We start from the raw sequence: 16,677 nt of genomic DNA on the forward strand, positions 1-16,677 counted from the left end.
CAGGCCACTCTCGCTGATCTAGATCTCCGCCTATCAGAGGACTTGCGGTTCCATCTACCAAGGTGATACCGCAAGACATCTTAAAAATCAATTCACACAACATTTCTAGTGAAGAGTATTAGTTGGTGAACTCATTATTGAATTACTCCTTGTTTGTATTTCTTTCGAATTGGCGAACTTTTGCATTGTGCCGGGATGTTCAAGCAGGACAAGGAAAGGACAAGCAGTAAGTTTTCATCTCCTACCTAGAGATTTGGAGCGTTGCAAACAGTGGCTACGGGCTATCAATCATTCAAAGTTTCGAGAAGACACAGCCATGGAAGCCGTAAAACAAAAGAAGGTTTGCAGTCTCCGTTTCAAGCCGACTTTCAACTTTGAATTCAATGTCCTGGGAATGAAGAGAGACGCTCTTTTGAACACCGCAATTCCGTAGATATTTACCTTTCCATATGACGAAAAAACAGCCTGGGATGTCTGCAACTAGCAGCGCTAAACGCATTTGCCTGGAGGTAAGACTCACTCGACTATATTACTGATAATGATAAGACACACTGATACAGTCATTTGCAGTTAAGCACCACATCTCATAGGAGTTGTATATAAGTTGGCTTTTTACAAAGTAAATCTGCCTTCTTTCGCATGTTTTTGTCGCATGTTGTTCTAATGTACCGGCGACTCAAAACTCGACTCCTCAGCAGTGAATAAGCAAAGTTGGCAATGTAACGTTAGATAGACTAGCTACATTCTATATACGTTTGCTGTTAACGATGTTTTACGATGTTTCACGTGTGTTAGTTTGATGTTATTAAAATGTTTATTGACCGTATCGCATTTCAGACTCAAACGACGTCTGCTGCAGCTTTGTTCTCGTCGTCAGAAGATGAGGAACACCAGTCAGCACCAATGATGTCAACACCAGTCAAGAATCCTCCCTCTGGCCAAGCACAGTTTGTAAGTTTGGTCAGCATATTGTCTCTAATGGAATTATAAAACTACTGTAATTTGTGGAATTTAACATTGAAAATAAACCTCTTTGTTATATAGTCACCAGGCCTCAATACAAGTGCCAGTAGCCTTGAAGTTGGTGAAACCGACGAAAGCTATCAGCCTGAGTCAACTCTCACCCCCACATCGGCGTCGTCATCAGAAGATGAAGGTGTAAAGGACTGGCGTGAAATGACGATTATTGTCAATGAATCCAGCCTCATGTCACTATCCAAATTTTGCCAGATGTGCGGGAAACCGATTTCATCGAAGACCATCTTTGATTCTGGGGCACAGAGGACGATGAAATGGATGTGTCTTGGGGGCAGGGCTCTACAGTGCGCCCATTTCACTCGCATTTGCGAGTGAATATTTCGGCGTGTGAACGAGAAAAACAAAACAGGAGCACGCCTGCGAGTGACTTCTCCACAGCGCACTATACTGTGCGTTCACACCAAACGCGAAGGGACGAAACGATTCCATACAAAGCAACGATTCCATTTGCAGCGCAACACTTTTGCCCGGCACGGGCGAACGCGCTCACGTGGATTTCAGGTGGATTTGCAGCACGCCACTTTTGCTCGAGTTGAAATATTTAAACTTTGCCGCGACATTCGCGTGGCCACTGAGTGACGTGCGTAACGTAACAGCCAATCAGTTTTCAACCGGCCAACCATTCCCTGCAGTGCAGTCCGGGGTGAACCGCAGAATGGAGGAGAAAGTGATTGTTGCCGTTTGCGACTCCCCGAGCTCTATATAGAATAGTATATAATATAATATAATATAATTGTATTGTCTATATCAGTGGTTTTCAAACTGTGGGGCGCGCCCCCCCTGGGGGGCGCCAGAGTTCTTCAGGGGGGGCGCGTCGTGAGAAAAAAATAAACCCGAAGAAAAACCTGAAAGTCGATGATTCAAATCATCAATCGTACTTCAACTGTAGAAGTAACCTAACTAAATCAATTTTCAACCGTTTATCTTCGTGCAAACCATTTAACCAATCTACACACTTGTATCTTCAATAATATCCAAACAGAATTTCGATATAATTTAAAATGTCTTCAGAACCACCGTTTTAGTTTCATACCGCTTCGTTTTCAGCTGTTTTCATTGAAGACGTCTGCCCATTCTGATACACCTACTTCTAGACATCGTAATAACTCATTCATTTTTCAACCGTTTACCATCGTTCAAACCATTGAACAAATCTACACACTTGTATCTTCAATACTATCCAAACGGAATTTTGATAGCATTTATACTTTTTTCAGAATCACAGTTTTAGTTTCAAACCGGCATCGTTTTCAGTTGCTTATAATGATTTAGGTCACCATAGCAACGCCGGTAAACAAACCCCGCCGAATAGTCGAATCTCTGGACTGAAAAAGCAGATCTGATTCGACTCTGAAAATTCAGAGTCGGGGACCCTGAAGGAATCTGTGTAAACTGGCAGTTTACACAGATTAAGATGTTCAAATGTATTTAAAAAAGGTTAAGCTAAAACATGCTTAGATAAAGTTGTTAAATTGTGTTAAGAAATGTGTTTAAAAACGCACAAAGATGTTGTAATGTTTCAGAAATATGTTTAAAATGTTTAAAAAATATGTTTAAAAAATATGTTTCAAATGTTTAAAAAATATGTTTCAAATGTTTTAAAATTATGATCAGAGATGTTTAAAATGTGTAAAATAATTAAGATAGCTTTCAAAACACAGGTCTTTAGAAAAAAAATTTTTGGGGGGGGGGGCTCAGCTGAATTTTTTTCTCTGAGGGGGGGCTCACTCTCTCACACTTTGAAAACCCCTGGTCTATATAATTTCACTGCCAAAAGCTCTGTGCGCCTCCGGATGGGCGTAGCGCGGGAGGCGCTACGGGAGGGTTTAGCGGGGTTTGTTTACCTACGTTGCTATGGTTACCAGTCTTGTGTGTTCCACGGTTTAATAGGTATCTAAATCGCTGTCTAATCAATACTTCATTCAATGCCTCTTCCGTGGTCATTACAATATTATGAATAGACTGCGTGGAGAAAGTTAATGCTGTTACTGTAGTCGATAAAGTCTACAAATTCAACCCCCGACTGGTTGAAGGATTTCGGGTGGCTAGTTTATGATGCTAAGAACATGAAAATGTTCTGTACATTTTGTAAGGGAGCCCCATCGGCAATGGCAAGCTCCTCTCTGTTTATAACGGGGAACCCTCATCTGAAACGCGAAGCTGTGGTGAAACACATTGAGTCCACTAGGCATTCTCGCTGTCCCGATTTCTATATAAATCGAACCCAGCCCAATAACCCTGGTACGTTGGAAGCCGAAATTGGTGCTGTTTTGTGTAGCCTAAATGTAATCTTGTCTATTTATTTGTCTTAATTTTGCTTTAGTAAGTTGTTGCTGTTGGCGTGTGCAATTTCTGCACGCTAATAAATGTTCGAAACAAAAACCTATTGTGCCCCCATTTTTTTCCCTTGTGCTCCTACTTTTTTTAACTTAGGGGCACGAGTGCTCCTGAAAAAAAAAGTTAGTGTAGAGCCCTGCTTGGGGGCCATTCTGGTACTTGGACATCTTCACCTGACGTAAGAGGAATGCCAGAGGTTAATCTCCTTTCAGCTGCAGCTGTTCTGTTCAGGGGCGGCACATCCACGGAACTCTCAGACTGGTGCCAAACCATGGGTCTTCAAACGATTGGAACAACTACATTTTATAACATTCAGAAAGCGTACTTGCACCCTGCTATTGAGAACGTGTATAGGGAGAAAAGAACAGAACTCTTAGCAAGAGTTTATTTGGAACAGGAAGATGGGAAGAGGCCACACTTGGCAGGTGATGGCTGATGTGACTCGCCAGGTTTCAATGCGAAATACTGCCAGTACACCTTTATGTTAGGCGACACAAAGGAGATATTCCACACAGAACTGGTGCAGGTAAGATACGCATAAATGGATGCAGAATAACAATAATGGAAAATTACTCTCGCTATGTTATCAAACTTGAATCTTTAGTGTACAGAGGCCACCAGCTCTGGAGCCATGGAGCCACTGGGTTTTACGAGGGGAATGACTGACCTTCTGGACTTGGGCCTTGACCTGGAGGTGATGGCCACGGACCGCTCCACATCAATACAGAAAATAATTCGGGAACAATATCCTAATGTCCACCACTAATTTGACATCTGGCACACAGCCAAAGTGTATTTTTTGCCACCCTTGTAAACATACACACGCAATTCTTCTCAGGACCTTCCCATCATTTACGCCTACCCTCCATTGACACCTCATGGTGTCACTCTTCACCCCTGCCCAGATCTGTGCAGCCTTGCTGAACCATTGTAGAGGTGGGATTTTTTTTCATTAAAGAAAACAGACAATCCACACGACTTCACTTGCTGAGGGAAGCAATGCTTCAAAGCTCTGGGAGGGGGTTGAGAGTGAAAAACTAGAAGGTGTGTGTGGAGGCTATCCTATAGGATAGCCTCCACTACTACTGTGTACTCAGGTAGTGCAATGAAGTCAGTTGGTAAACAATGCGCGTGAGCTCCAGCTGTTCGTGGATTTCCCTCACAAAACTTGAGCCGGGGTTCCCTCATGTCAACAATGGATACGTCATGTGATTCCCCCAAAAATTCAATTATGTTTTTCGAACGTTGCAGACGAAAACATCGCAGATCGCAAGCATGTCACATTACAAGACCTTGTCTCGTCACCGACCTTTCAAAATCGTGTACGACTCACAAATTTGTCTGCGACAAACGAATCGGGGCAAAATCTGGCTGAAATCATGTAGTCTGAACCAGCCATAAGATTCCATGGTCCTTGCAACATATATATATTTGAAAGTAAGCAATGGCTCTTTTATAGAAGGCCTATTTTAATTAATGGAAAATACATGCGTTAACATTAAACGAATATTAACTGTTTCTATCGGATTGAATCATATCTCATCAAAACGCACCGGAACGTTAGGACATTGAATCGAATCAAATCGTTCCATATTAAAATGTATCATCCCTGAATCGTATTTTAGCGCATGCATCAATATACCTATCGGATCGTCCTATAAAGGAAAGATGCACACCCCCAATATATACCATATATTATTTTTTTATACAATTCCTTATCACGTTGAACGGAAATAGGCAATATTTGTGCTTATTTAACACCTTATATAAGGGTGTAATAATAGCACTCATTATAATACGGCCCACAGCTGCCTGTTTGTCAGTCAAGGACCCATATGGAGGATAGACTGCGTGCTTATTGGTTATTACTTCAGACGGATGAGATGCCCACACACAATCTTCACTGGAAATGAAGAGCGGCCAGAGATTGCTGTGTGAGTGTGTGTGTAAGAGTGTGAGTTTGTGTTTGAGTTTGAATGTGGTAATACCTGCTGTGTGTATGTTTGTTTTTGATGTGTGTGTGTTTTTGTATTTGATGTGTATGTATGTGTTTGTATTTTGTATGAGTGAGTGTGTGTTAAGGTGTGTTAGAATGTGTGTTAAGAAGACTGCGTGTGTGTTTAATGTGTTCATGCACGCGGGTGTATGTGCGTCTGTTAGTGCTTGCATGCATGTGTGTGTGAATGTTTTTTGTGTGCGTGTTTTTTTTTGTGCGTGTGTATTTATATGCATGTGTGCATGTATATGTGCGTGTATCTCAATGTGTGCGTGCCTGCGCACGTGCGTTTGTGCGTGCGTGCATGCGTGCGTGTGTGTGTGCATGTTTGTGGCGTCAACGGTGGGATTACCTTCTGTTTGATCAGTGGTGATGGAGTGTCGTGCCGCACCATCCCCATCATCCCCATCCTCACTTCTCTGGCCGTCTCCAGGCAGCGTTACCGGAGCGGGGTGTTTGTCTTGGGGGACCAGGGGGGGGCTGGGGGGCTGGGCCCCGGGTCCCCGTGGGACCGGGCTCTCACCCTCGCTCTCCGAACCAGAGGCAATGACCATGATGGCGGGACGCAGAGGGTCCTCCTTGGGGGGTAGCGGGCGGCCCGGAGGCTCCTCTGGAGACGGGGGAGAGGGGAGAAGGCGGAGGGGTTGGAGAAGAGACGGAGGTTGACTCGGGGACAAAGGCTGAAACATCCCAGCCAATACGAGGCGGTTATAAACAGCATGTGATACATGATATGCTACAGGGGGAGGAGAGTGTTCTGACAGTAGCTCAGGAGGTAGAGCGGGTAAACTGGTAACCGGAAGGTTGCTAGTTCGATCCCCGGACCCCGGTTCCTCCTAGTGAGTGTCGAGCTGTCCCTGAGCAAGACGCCTCACCCTGCTCCTGACGAGCTGGCTGTCGACCTGCGTGGTTGACTCCGCTTTCAGTTTGTGAATGTGTGCATGAATGTTTGTAAGTCGCTTTGGATAAAAGCGTCAGCAAAATCCCCATAATGTAAAAATGTAAATGAATGTTGTGGTCAGAGGTTTTGACACCCAGCCCAAAGGTTCTGGGTTCAACCCCCAATGCCGTCAAAGGCAGTGAAGGCATCCGTAAGCAGGATGCCCCCTAACCCCTAACTGCCCTTTAATGACATGTATTCGTGTGAAAAAAAATAATGTGTGTGTGATGAGTTAGTCTTGATTAAAGGTGCCTTGCCCAAGGAAAAAGTAGATATAGAGACACTTCAACGAAGGGGTCAAAAACCTGAAAAAGCTGCTCAACATGAAAATTAATCCTAACCATCCACTCATTGTTTCAGTTAATTCTGTAAAGCAAAGCAATAAAATAATATTTTTTTTCCTGGCGAAGGACATTGAAGGGATGAAAAGTAGACAGAATAGCATAATCCGAGGCATTACTAATGGTGGACCCGCTCCAATCGGAGACCTAACCTCTTCCGAAGGCCCATCATTTATGCCCGTGAGTCAGCATTGACCGGTTGGGTGCCGTCTTTCTTTTTGTCATTTCAACCCCACTTCTGCTCATTCCTACCATAACATCCCATCAGAAAACCCCTCATTCCCAGCAAAATTTTCTCTCACTCTCTCCCCATTCCAACCCTCTTGTTGTTCCCACTAGCTCTTTTCGTTGGAATTTATCTTCTAATCCCACCCTAGCATGCTCATTCCCACCCTCATATCATTCCCACCCTCATCTCATTCCCATCCTCATCTGATTAATAATAATAATAATTCATTGAATTTATATAGCGCTCTTTTTTCTGGAAAATCAAAGCGCTTACAGTGAAGGGGGGGGGGGTAACCTCACTAACCACCACCAGTGTGTAGCACCCACGTGTGTAGCACCCACCCGGACATAGGGGAATCCCCTACTCTTTGCGATAAGTGCCCTTGGATCTTTTATGACCTCAGTGAGTCAGGACCTCGGTTTTACGTCTCCTCCGAAGGACGGCACCATCCACAGCACAGTGTCCCCGTCACTGGACTGCGGCATCGGGATTGATGATTATCACCCTCATCTCAGCGGTCAGAATGGGCATGTAGGGTGGCTACATGCTCATTCTGACCGCTCTATCATTCTCTCCCCCACCGTGGCATGCTGCTTTCCAGGTCTACGTGTCATTCCCACCTCCTAATCTCGATCCAATATTCATTCCCACTCTCTGCATCACCTCCACCCTATTTTCTCATTCAAATCCTCTGTGTCACAAACCTTTGTCCGATACATTTCTGGCATAACACTATAGAGGTGAGCTACCCTGAGCTCGGCAAATGTTAATAAATTCAAGGTTTATTCCCTGGCTGCCACCCATTATTTTTTGCTCTGCACCTTTTCATTTTTTCTGCAGTGTTTTAAAAGACTGGGCTGAATCTACAGAATCTGTGTTATAATCCCGTTTTGGGGCAGGACAGGGTCTTCTGAATCGTTTTAATCCCAGGCAATAGCCTCAGGGTCCAAACACCAATATCCTCAGTCTACCTAGGCATACTCCTATCTGCTCCTTATGACCAGTATCCAAAAATAAATCACTGGGGTAAGTCACTGAAAGAGTCTTGTCAAATTATTGAAAATACTGTGGCGACCCCTGGCGTGGACGCCTCTTCCGGGTTCACGCAGGGGATCCTAGGAATTCGTGTTTGCCTGTTGAATAAAGGGCCTTCAGGGTCTAGTGTATTTGTTAGGGTAAGTGGGGTTAATGGGTTGGGGTTGTTAATTGTTTGTGTGTAGTTGTGTGTTGTTCTCTTAACATGTTGTGTTCATCTTTGCTGCCACCGTCATCGAGAATGTCATGTTCGTTTGATGGGTGCGCCGTTTTCTATGTATAATGTTAGTCTCCAATAAAGTGTATGCGGCGCAGAACTACGGTTAACTAAAGCTTGACTTTGTACTTCTTGGCCGCCGCTACAATACAAAGTACTTAAAAAAATATAAATATATTTTTCGCTTGTTGCTGAAGTGGCTGAACAATGAAACATGTTCAACAAGTTCATTCAAGCCAAACTTGGTCACATACGCAGACCGAATAGCCACCCTGATGATTTATTAGTATCTTTATGAAATCATGGCAGGTTTTGCTGCCGCTTGTTGGGGTGGGGAGGCATAACAAGGTAGTGGCTGTGTGTGTGTGTGCTTGTGCGTGTGTGATAATTAGTGATAGTCTCTCTGGGCGTCTATGTGAGTTCAAAGACCAGCCTTCCCTAAAATGTCACCCTCAGTCTCTGGTTTGTACACACACACACACACACACACACACACACACACACACACACACACACACACACACACACACACACACACACACACACACACACACACACACACACACACACACACACACACACACACACGTTACTTTTTTCATCGCTAACAAGAGCAAACAGAAGAAGTCAATTTGTGTAACACAGTCTCCACTGATGACTGTATTAACTGAAGAAAACCAACACAAAAGTGATTATTATCCCTCTGTAGTGGTACATAAAAAGTATATGTTAAAAGATAGACCAAAGTTATGATAAGCCGTTATGTTAACGATGTTAACGAAGAGGGAAACTCTTGAAAGGACGTTAATGTATCTAAAACATCATAGATATACCTAAAATACCAATTTCAGTTACACTGGGAGGGAATATCTGTTAGACCTCCCAAATCAATACTACATACTGGGTTGTTTTATAAGAATGGAAATTCTAGCTATGATCAAGAAGTATAACTTTCTGATCATTTCAGACTTGCCCTTGCAAATACATGTTGTATCAGGAGGAGAGATGATGAAAATCTCACATTTTACCAGAAGAATATATCATGTCTAGAGAATCGCAAATGTTATCTAAGAATCAACCCAGGCTCACAAAATCCCTCTCATTGTCTCCAGTGAAATCACTCAAAAATCGCCTACCAAACGAATGGTAACAAGCAACACAATCAAGACTCCTTCTGGAGACGCTTTCATCCAAAGGGACTTACATTAAATTCACATGGACACATGAACCATGACAAACCAGGTTGAGGGGTTAAGGGCCATGTTGGCTCAAAGATGCCCTTCTGTTCAGATACGGCTTTGGATATTTGGGAATTGAACCCGGTCTCTTTTGTCTGGGAGTCCAACACCCCTAACCACCCTCGTCATACCCCAACTGCTATGGTTCATATTCTGCTCTTGTTTTCAGTGTGCGGTGGATTCTGCCGTTGCCTTGAGACACTGTCTATAAATATAGTTGTCAATGTTTTCTCTTTTTTCCTGCGGCTTGTATGCCAGAACAGCCTGTCATTTACAGATTTGCGCGTGGGTTGTTATTTGACAATCTCGGGTGTGCTGCTGACACCGGCGGTTGCAGATGTTGCGAATTTAAAACACTGCCAAAATGTATATATATTTTTTAAATGAACTCGATCCGTGTCAGGGGTTGTCAAGGCCTACTAAGTTGCTAGAGGTTGCAGAGTTTTGTTAACAAACTAACCAAAAATAATAATAATAATAATAATAATAAGGAGTGGTGTTTGGGGGGATTGTGTGTGTGTGTGTTTCGGATAACCAGTGAAACGCTGCTATAGCTATGGTAAAATCAGAACATCATCTGGCGTTCAATTTCATTGAGGTCTGGGTGATCAGACCATCCCAATCGTATCCCTTGGCCACACTAAAACGTCTGTAACAATCCCATTTTTGTCAAACGAATGCAAGCACTTGTAATACAGAACTTGGTCTTTGTGATAACAAGTCCAGTAAAGGACTCCCGGTTACATTTACATTGAGGGTATTTAGCAGACGCTTTTATCCGCAGCGACTTATATTATTTTGTCAGAAGAAACAACATGTCGCTGTTGGGACAGTAAGGACGTTTATAGAACCAAGTGCAGTCACTAACCATCACTAGGTTAACCAATTCCTGTATACAACACAAATAGTTAGGGTAAGATGCTACACAACTGAGTACTATAAGTACGACACATAATTAGTGCTGCACGATTAATCAAATCGCAATTGCGATTTAATTTAAAAAAAAGTGCAAAAAAATAAAATTATTAAATTTGTATTTACTTATTACATTTATTTTATTTAGTTGTACTATTGAGAAAACCTAACAAATTTCCTCACTGCAGAAATCTCTTTACTTTGAAAAATATATATTTTTTCATTATTTATTGAATTTTCCTAAATATTGTTATTTTGAAAACAGTACTGTACACATTTATTAGTGTTTGTATTTTTTTATGATAGTTTCGGTTTGTATGTTTGAGGTAAGAAATAAACATTTTAAAATGATCAGCAATCTGCGTGCATTTTCATTGATAACCAAGCAAGTAGACTCACGACACGATTTGTTTATTATATCGCGATCGCAAATCGCAATATTGTCCACAATAATCGCAATGACTTTTTCACCAAATTGTGCAGCACTACATACAATAAGTGCGCACATTAAGTGCCAGGACGTGCAACATTCAATAAGTCTGTACATTAAGTGCCAAGGCATACAACATACAACAAGTAGCAGGAGTTTTTTGCCAGCTGCAATAATTTCCATTCGCACTCTTTTTTTTTTAAATCATTGCTTTAATGTCCTAATCTGAGAAGAAATCGATGCCTTAAACAGAAATATTATAGACCTCTATTACAAGGTTCTTCTGAATGCCGTGGAACGCTCCGTTCACTTGCATAGATAGTAGTCTGGTAACTTGTCCACCCCAGCGTCTTCGGTTGCTAAGCAACGTCAACGTCTTTGATGAACTATTTCTCTGCTGATCGACACTACGAATGCGAACGAATAAATTGTAAAATGACACACCATGTGAAGTTATTTTCTCGTTTTGGCACGTAGCCGTGTAATAAGCGGGATAATGTATAGAACGTAACCGGTCATTATTGAAAATAAGCCCCTACAGGGCGAAGCAAGACACCTCCGCTGCGCATCGGTGTCCTGTTCGCCCTGTCGGGCTTATTTTCCCGATAACGACCGGCGTTCTATACATTATATATATTTATATATATTATATGTATTTAGCAGAGCAGGCCTAAGTAACAAATGTCGGGTTGAAATCGGGCTTGGGCTCATAATTACAGGGCACAACGAGTAAACCCCCTCAAGCATTTTTTGTTAAAATGGACTGAGTCCATTTTATTTATTGTTTTTAGTTTTGTTAATTTATTCTGGATATTTTAAATGTCTTCCAGACGTCCAGTTACAGTGTTCTTTAAAAAATAAAAGTTTATTGATCTTCGAAAGGGTGTACTAGCATTATTATGCCATTATCATTATATTAGTGGAAAAACTGCAATATTATCGCTTATCGCAATTAATCGCCCAGAAAAAATTGTTATCGTGACAGGCCTAATGCAGAGTCTAGGTGAAGTCTAGGTGAGTCTTGAGTCTTTTGCGGAAGCTGGTGCTGGTGCTGTCTGTACACTACGTACTGACCAACGCATATCGATCACCAAAGGACACAAGGGGTTTATTGCCATCGTTGACATACGTGGCAGGTTCCACGATAAATGCTCTAATGCAAAATCAGTAGAGGAAGTCATTTTGACCAATTATACAATAACGGATGTTCTAGTGAAGCCAGGAGAGCTACGATGGTTCGCCCAGGCTGCTGTTGCCCTTTAACAATCCTTAATTACAGAAAGTTGTGAACAGGCTTCAGATGAGCAACACAAGGATATCACAGCGCTGTTGAAATAAATAAAATCATTCTTCGTTCTTTTCAATCAATTGTTCAATATCTCAATCAATCGTAAAATGTAATTTTACAACCCCCCGGCCCGCATGCGTTTCCAACCAACCGTCGGAGTTTGTGGAAGGAGAGGAAGCACATCTCATCACGATTCTAACGACAACAGCCGCTCATCGCCCCCCACATCATTCTGCCGCCAAACACACACAAATATTCCACCTTTCAAAGCACGCACTCTCTCCCCGTCACTCCACTTGACAGGTGGAAATTAGGCTTTGTTCCGATCATCACGGCGAGAGAGAGACAAAGCGAGAGTGGGAAGAGCAGCGCGAGGAACGCGGAGCGGGAGAGTGAGAGAGTGTTACAGAGAGAGACAGAGAAAATGAGTTGAAGAGGGTGAGAAAGGAAAAAGAACCAGACATTTATTTTTTCAGATACACCGAAGTGTTGCAAGTCCCACGGCGTTGATCTGCCAGAGAGTCAGTATTTTGAGATTCATTAATTATTTGATTATTTCAGTGGGTTTCTCTCTGACGAAGCTGTGTGGTGAAGTGTTGTGTCTGCACACTGCCATGATGGATACTGTCCGCAGGTCACAACGGATAGACACCTTGGTTTGGGTTTAAGTAACTAACAGTCTAAAACAAGATAGTCGAATCATTCTTTTTCCCCACTGTGGTTCGGTGAAATAATTTGGCAATGAAGGAAGGGTTTAAATAAAATGAAGTTTGTTGGTCCAGCTGGAGAGATTTAGGGGGAGAGTTAGACTAACTCTCTAACTACCCTCTCACCCACTCTTTTTTTCTAGAGATGACATGAGAAAAACCAAAACAAAAAGATTGACCTCAAAATACCTCAAATCCAACTCTAATCTCAAACAGTCAGGATCGCTGTGAGGGAGAGTTGCTGTATTTTGATGTATTAGGACGTTCCAGTGGGAACACACACACGCACGCACACTCTGAATGTCAGCCCCAGTCTCCGATGCACACACACACACACACACACACACACACACACACACACACACACACACACACACACACACACACACACACACACACACACACACACACACACACACACACACACACACACACACACGCTTTGACTCACCGGGTTCAGGTCGCTTCGTCAAACACATTTCGCAGTAGGCCAGCAGGCCGCTGTTGGAGTAAGTGCAGGCAACACAGGCCCACCTCTCCCTGGGGGCCGCGGCCACCGCTTGCACCTCAGACAGCTTGCGTGGCACCAAGGCCGAGGCCCCGCCCCTCAGTGACAGACGCCTCCCCCGGGCCAGTCGTTTCCGTGATGACAAAGAGGACGTGGAGGCGGCGGGGTTCCTGCTAGGCCGCGGCGTCCTGAGCCGCTGGACCTGTGGGGAGAAGTCTGTTTCCATGGCATCCGCGTCGGCAATGTCGTGATCTCCCTCTTCGGCTGGACCCATCTCCATGGCGACCGGTTCCTCCCTCCTGCCCTCCTCCTCTTCATGCTGCTCCAGGGTCCTCTTCCTCTTCCTCTCTCCAGTGGCTCCGGGGGAGAAGAAGGAACGAATGTCGTGCTGCTTGTTCTTCTCAAACTAGGTGGAGAAAAAAGGACCAGAGCAAATGGACTGCATATATACAGCGCTTTTCTAACCAGTGGACACGCAAAGCTCCTGACAATATTGCCTAACATTCAACCATTCATGCACACATTCACTGACGGCAGTGTCAGCCATGCAAGGCAAGGGTGAAATGCATTGCTCAGGGACACTCAGCTAGGAGGAGCCCGGGATCGAACAGCCCTCCGGTTACCAGCCAACCCGCTCTGCCTCCTAAGCCACATGCTGCCTCAAAAGAGTCACTTCCCATGTCGTGTCCCGGCAGGCCGGTCGGGCTGCACACCTTGCTCGAAGACCTTCGCTGAGTTCATATTTCATCTCCCGGCTCCGTGAAAGGACTATATATTTTGATCTATGTGAGCCAATTGCCGGTTGATTATACTTTCCCATCATTCAATGCGCCAGTACTGCCAGGATTGATCACTGCACTGAGATTTGATTTGAGAATGAATGTATGGATAGTTAGCGGTGGGATGGATGGATGATAGGGCTGTCGCGATACACCAACTCACGATTCGGTTTGTATCACGATTTTTGACCCACTGTTCGATTCATCCCACAATTTTTTTAAATTTAAAAAGCATTTTATTTAAACAACACTTATTTAACAATTTACTTAATGTAACATTTAATAACAAATAATATCAACTCGTTTTGTGGTTTAGGCTTACGTATTTTAAACATTAATGTCAAATAAATAATAGTAATTTGTAGTTTGGTAGCACTAACCAGCGTTCCCGCTAGAAAAAACGGTGCGAGTCAAAGTGACCTGCATAGGTTTAGTTTTCGGTCAAATATCCTATTATCGCTTCTTCGCAGGCCGTATAGAATTCAACATGTTGAATAGCCTATCTTTCAAATAGATGGGAAAAAACAATGAACGTCTGATTCGCAATAACGAGGCATAGTGTTACGAGTAGTGTATGTGTGTGCGTGAGAATGGCAGCGTGTGCGTGAGAGTGATGTCAGCGAGTGAGTAGACGAGCGAGGAAAGCGAGTGGTAGTGTGTGTGTGTGTGTTCAGTCTAGTGAAGAAACAAACAAGTCCGGTTTTGTATAAGAATAAAGTACCCAGCCTGTCAATAATCGGTGGCAGCTTCATTCCGACCTATAAGCAGACCAACTGCCGGTCAAACACACAAAACACTAGAGACAGGGATCACACAGGCTATTTTTGCGCGCCTGGCCCACTCTGGATAAATGTCGTCCATATCGCATATGAGGACTTCGCAGGCTGTGTAGAAATGCAATCCTCCGTAGCCACGGAGCGCTGCCATCACAGCGAGGGCATCTCGTTGCAGACTAATATTTAGACTGATTATTAGCTAACTTCAATCTGACAATTTGACCGGAGATACAATTTTGTCTGACATTAAATTTTTCTATTACCGGAAAACGGAAACCCTGGCACTAATAGCTAATATCACGTGGCTGGATCTTGACTGGAAGGATGATTGGAGTTAGAAAGTGCATGTTGCGCTTCTGCCTTCTCACACCGCGAGACAGGTTTGTGGCTTTGAGGGTTGCGATTTCGGTTTCGATCGCATGTCGTTACAGCCCTAATGGATGGTTGATGGTTTGATAGATATGACAGTTGGATTGATGACGAGAAAGAAAACTTGTGAGCCTCAAGGCATTCTCCGGTGTACTTGACTGGATAGTGCTCTCAGATTAACCTGAACAGCAGCCTAGGAACCAGACAAATCTGCCAACTCATGTTTGATTTACTGCTTGATTTAGATTTCATGCTGATCTGGCCTGGGTTGGGCCAATTTCAACCGGCTATCTCATTTGGGGCGGGTTCGATACGATGACTGATCAGATGAGCACCCTATGGGAGCGATGTTGGGACATTGTCATAAACAACCATGATGGCTGATGCTGATGTGTCACACAATCAATTGCTCTGATTGGTTGAAAGGGGTGATATCATGCTTTTTCTACCGACTCACACACAAACCGTTCGACCAATCGCAACAGAGTGGACGTGCCGACCAACAGTGTTTGTAATAACGCTGTTTAAAAGAACGACGTTAGGTAACTGCGTCAAATTTTTAGTAACGGGGTAATCTAACTAATTACTGTTTCCGTTGTTACAACGCCGTTACGTTACTGTACATTAAATGCAGTGCGTTACTATTAATGGATTGCATTGAACTGCGTAATCCGAACACACCCCTGGCTCCACACACAAACTGTTCGGGAGGAGACCGGGTGGGTTAACAACAAGAAAGCGATTATGATTGGCTATGGTAGAGTCATGTTTCATGGTAGCCAATTGGATCCAGTGTTTTTACACACAAGCCAGGACACGCGCGCAACACACACACACGCCAAACTGATTTGATAAAGCCGCAGAAATGTGCAACCAAGAAAATTTAAATTCAGTTGGAAGTATATCAGGGCCTTGAATGGGCAGTTCAACCATTTAAAAAATCCAAATCAAAAATCCAAGTTCTTTGACATATAGCAACTTATTATTTTTATAGTAACGCAAATAGTTACTTTCCCTGGTAACTAGTTATTTTTATTATAGAGTAATTCAGTTACTAACTCAGTTACTTTTTGGAACAAGTAGTGAGTAACTATAACTAATTACTTTTTTTTTTTAAGTAACGTTCCCAACACTGCCGACCAATCACAGCAGACTGGACTATCATACAGCATGATATGGGATCTTTAAGTCGGAAGGATAGATAGATGGATGGATGGAGGAACAGACAGACTGACAGAATGATGGTTGAATGGATGGACAGAGATAGACGGATGAATGCGTAGGGTGAGATGAACGAATGGACACCGGGGGGGGGGGGGGGGAGGTCACTCACGTGTGTGAAGAACAGCCCGTCCTGGTTGTCCCCCTCTCGCGCCCCCCCCTTCCTCTCGGGCAAGGGCAGCACCATCTCGCTGGGCGTCCACGCCGAGGCGAAGTTGAGGAAATCCCACTTGGTCTTGTCCCCCTCCTCCGCAGTCAGGTACTCCTTCCTGCCGTTCAGCGTGCTGCCCGTCACCGTTTCCTGTCGGGAACA

At 43.7% G+C, this 16,677-nt stretch overlaps 1 protein-coding gene across 4 annotated transcripts in view; it reads right to left on the reverse strand.

Annotated features, from left to right (window-relative positions):
• The window catches only part of zranb3 (zinc finger, RAN-binding domain containing 3), a 98,860-nt gene that overhangs the window by 51,902 nt on the left and 30,281 nt on the right, over window positions 1-16,677 (reverse strand). For all 4 annotated transcript variants that reach the window (XM_056587963.1, XM_056587960.1, XM_056587962.1 and 1 more), the window contains exons 12-14: window positions 16,477-16,665; window positions 13,163-13,625; window positions 5,724-5,981 (exon numbers count right to left, since the gene is read on the reverse strand). In XM_056587963.1, coding sequence (XP_056443938.1) covers window positions 5,724-5,981; window positions 13,163-13,625; window positions 16,477-16,665 — 910 coding nt within the window. The remainder of the gene's footprint in view (window positions 1-5,723; window positions 5,982-13,162; window positions 13,626-16,476; window positions 16,666-16,677) is intronic.

This window comes from Gadus chalcogrammus, chromosome 4, assembly GCF_026213295.1.
Source record: "Gadus chalcogrammus isolate NIFS_2021 chromosome 4, NIFS_Gcha_1.0, whole genome shotgun sequence".
Taxonomy (NCBI): Eukaryota; Metazoa; Chordata; class Actinopteri; order Gadiformes; family Gadidae; genus Gadus; species Gadus chalcogrammus.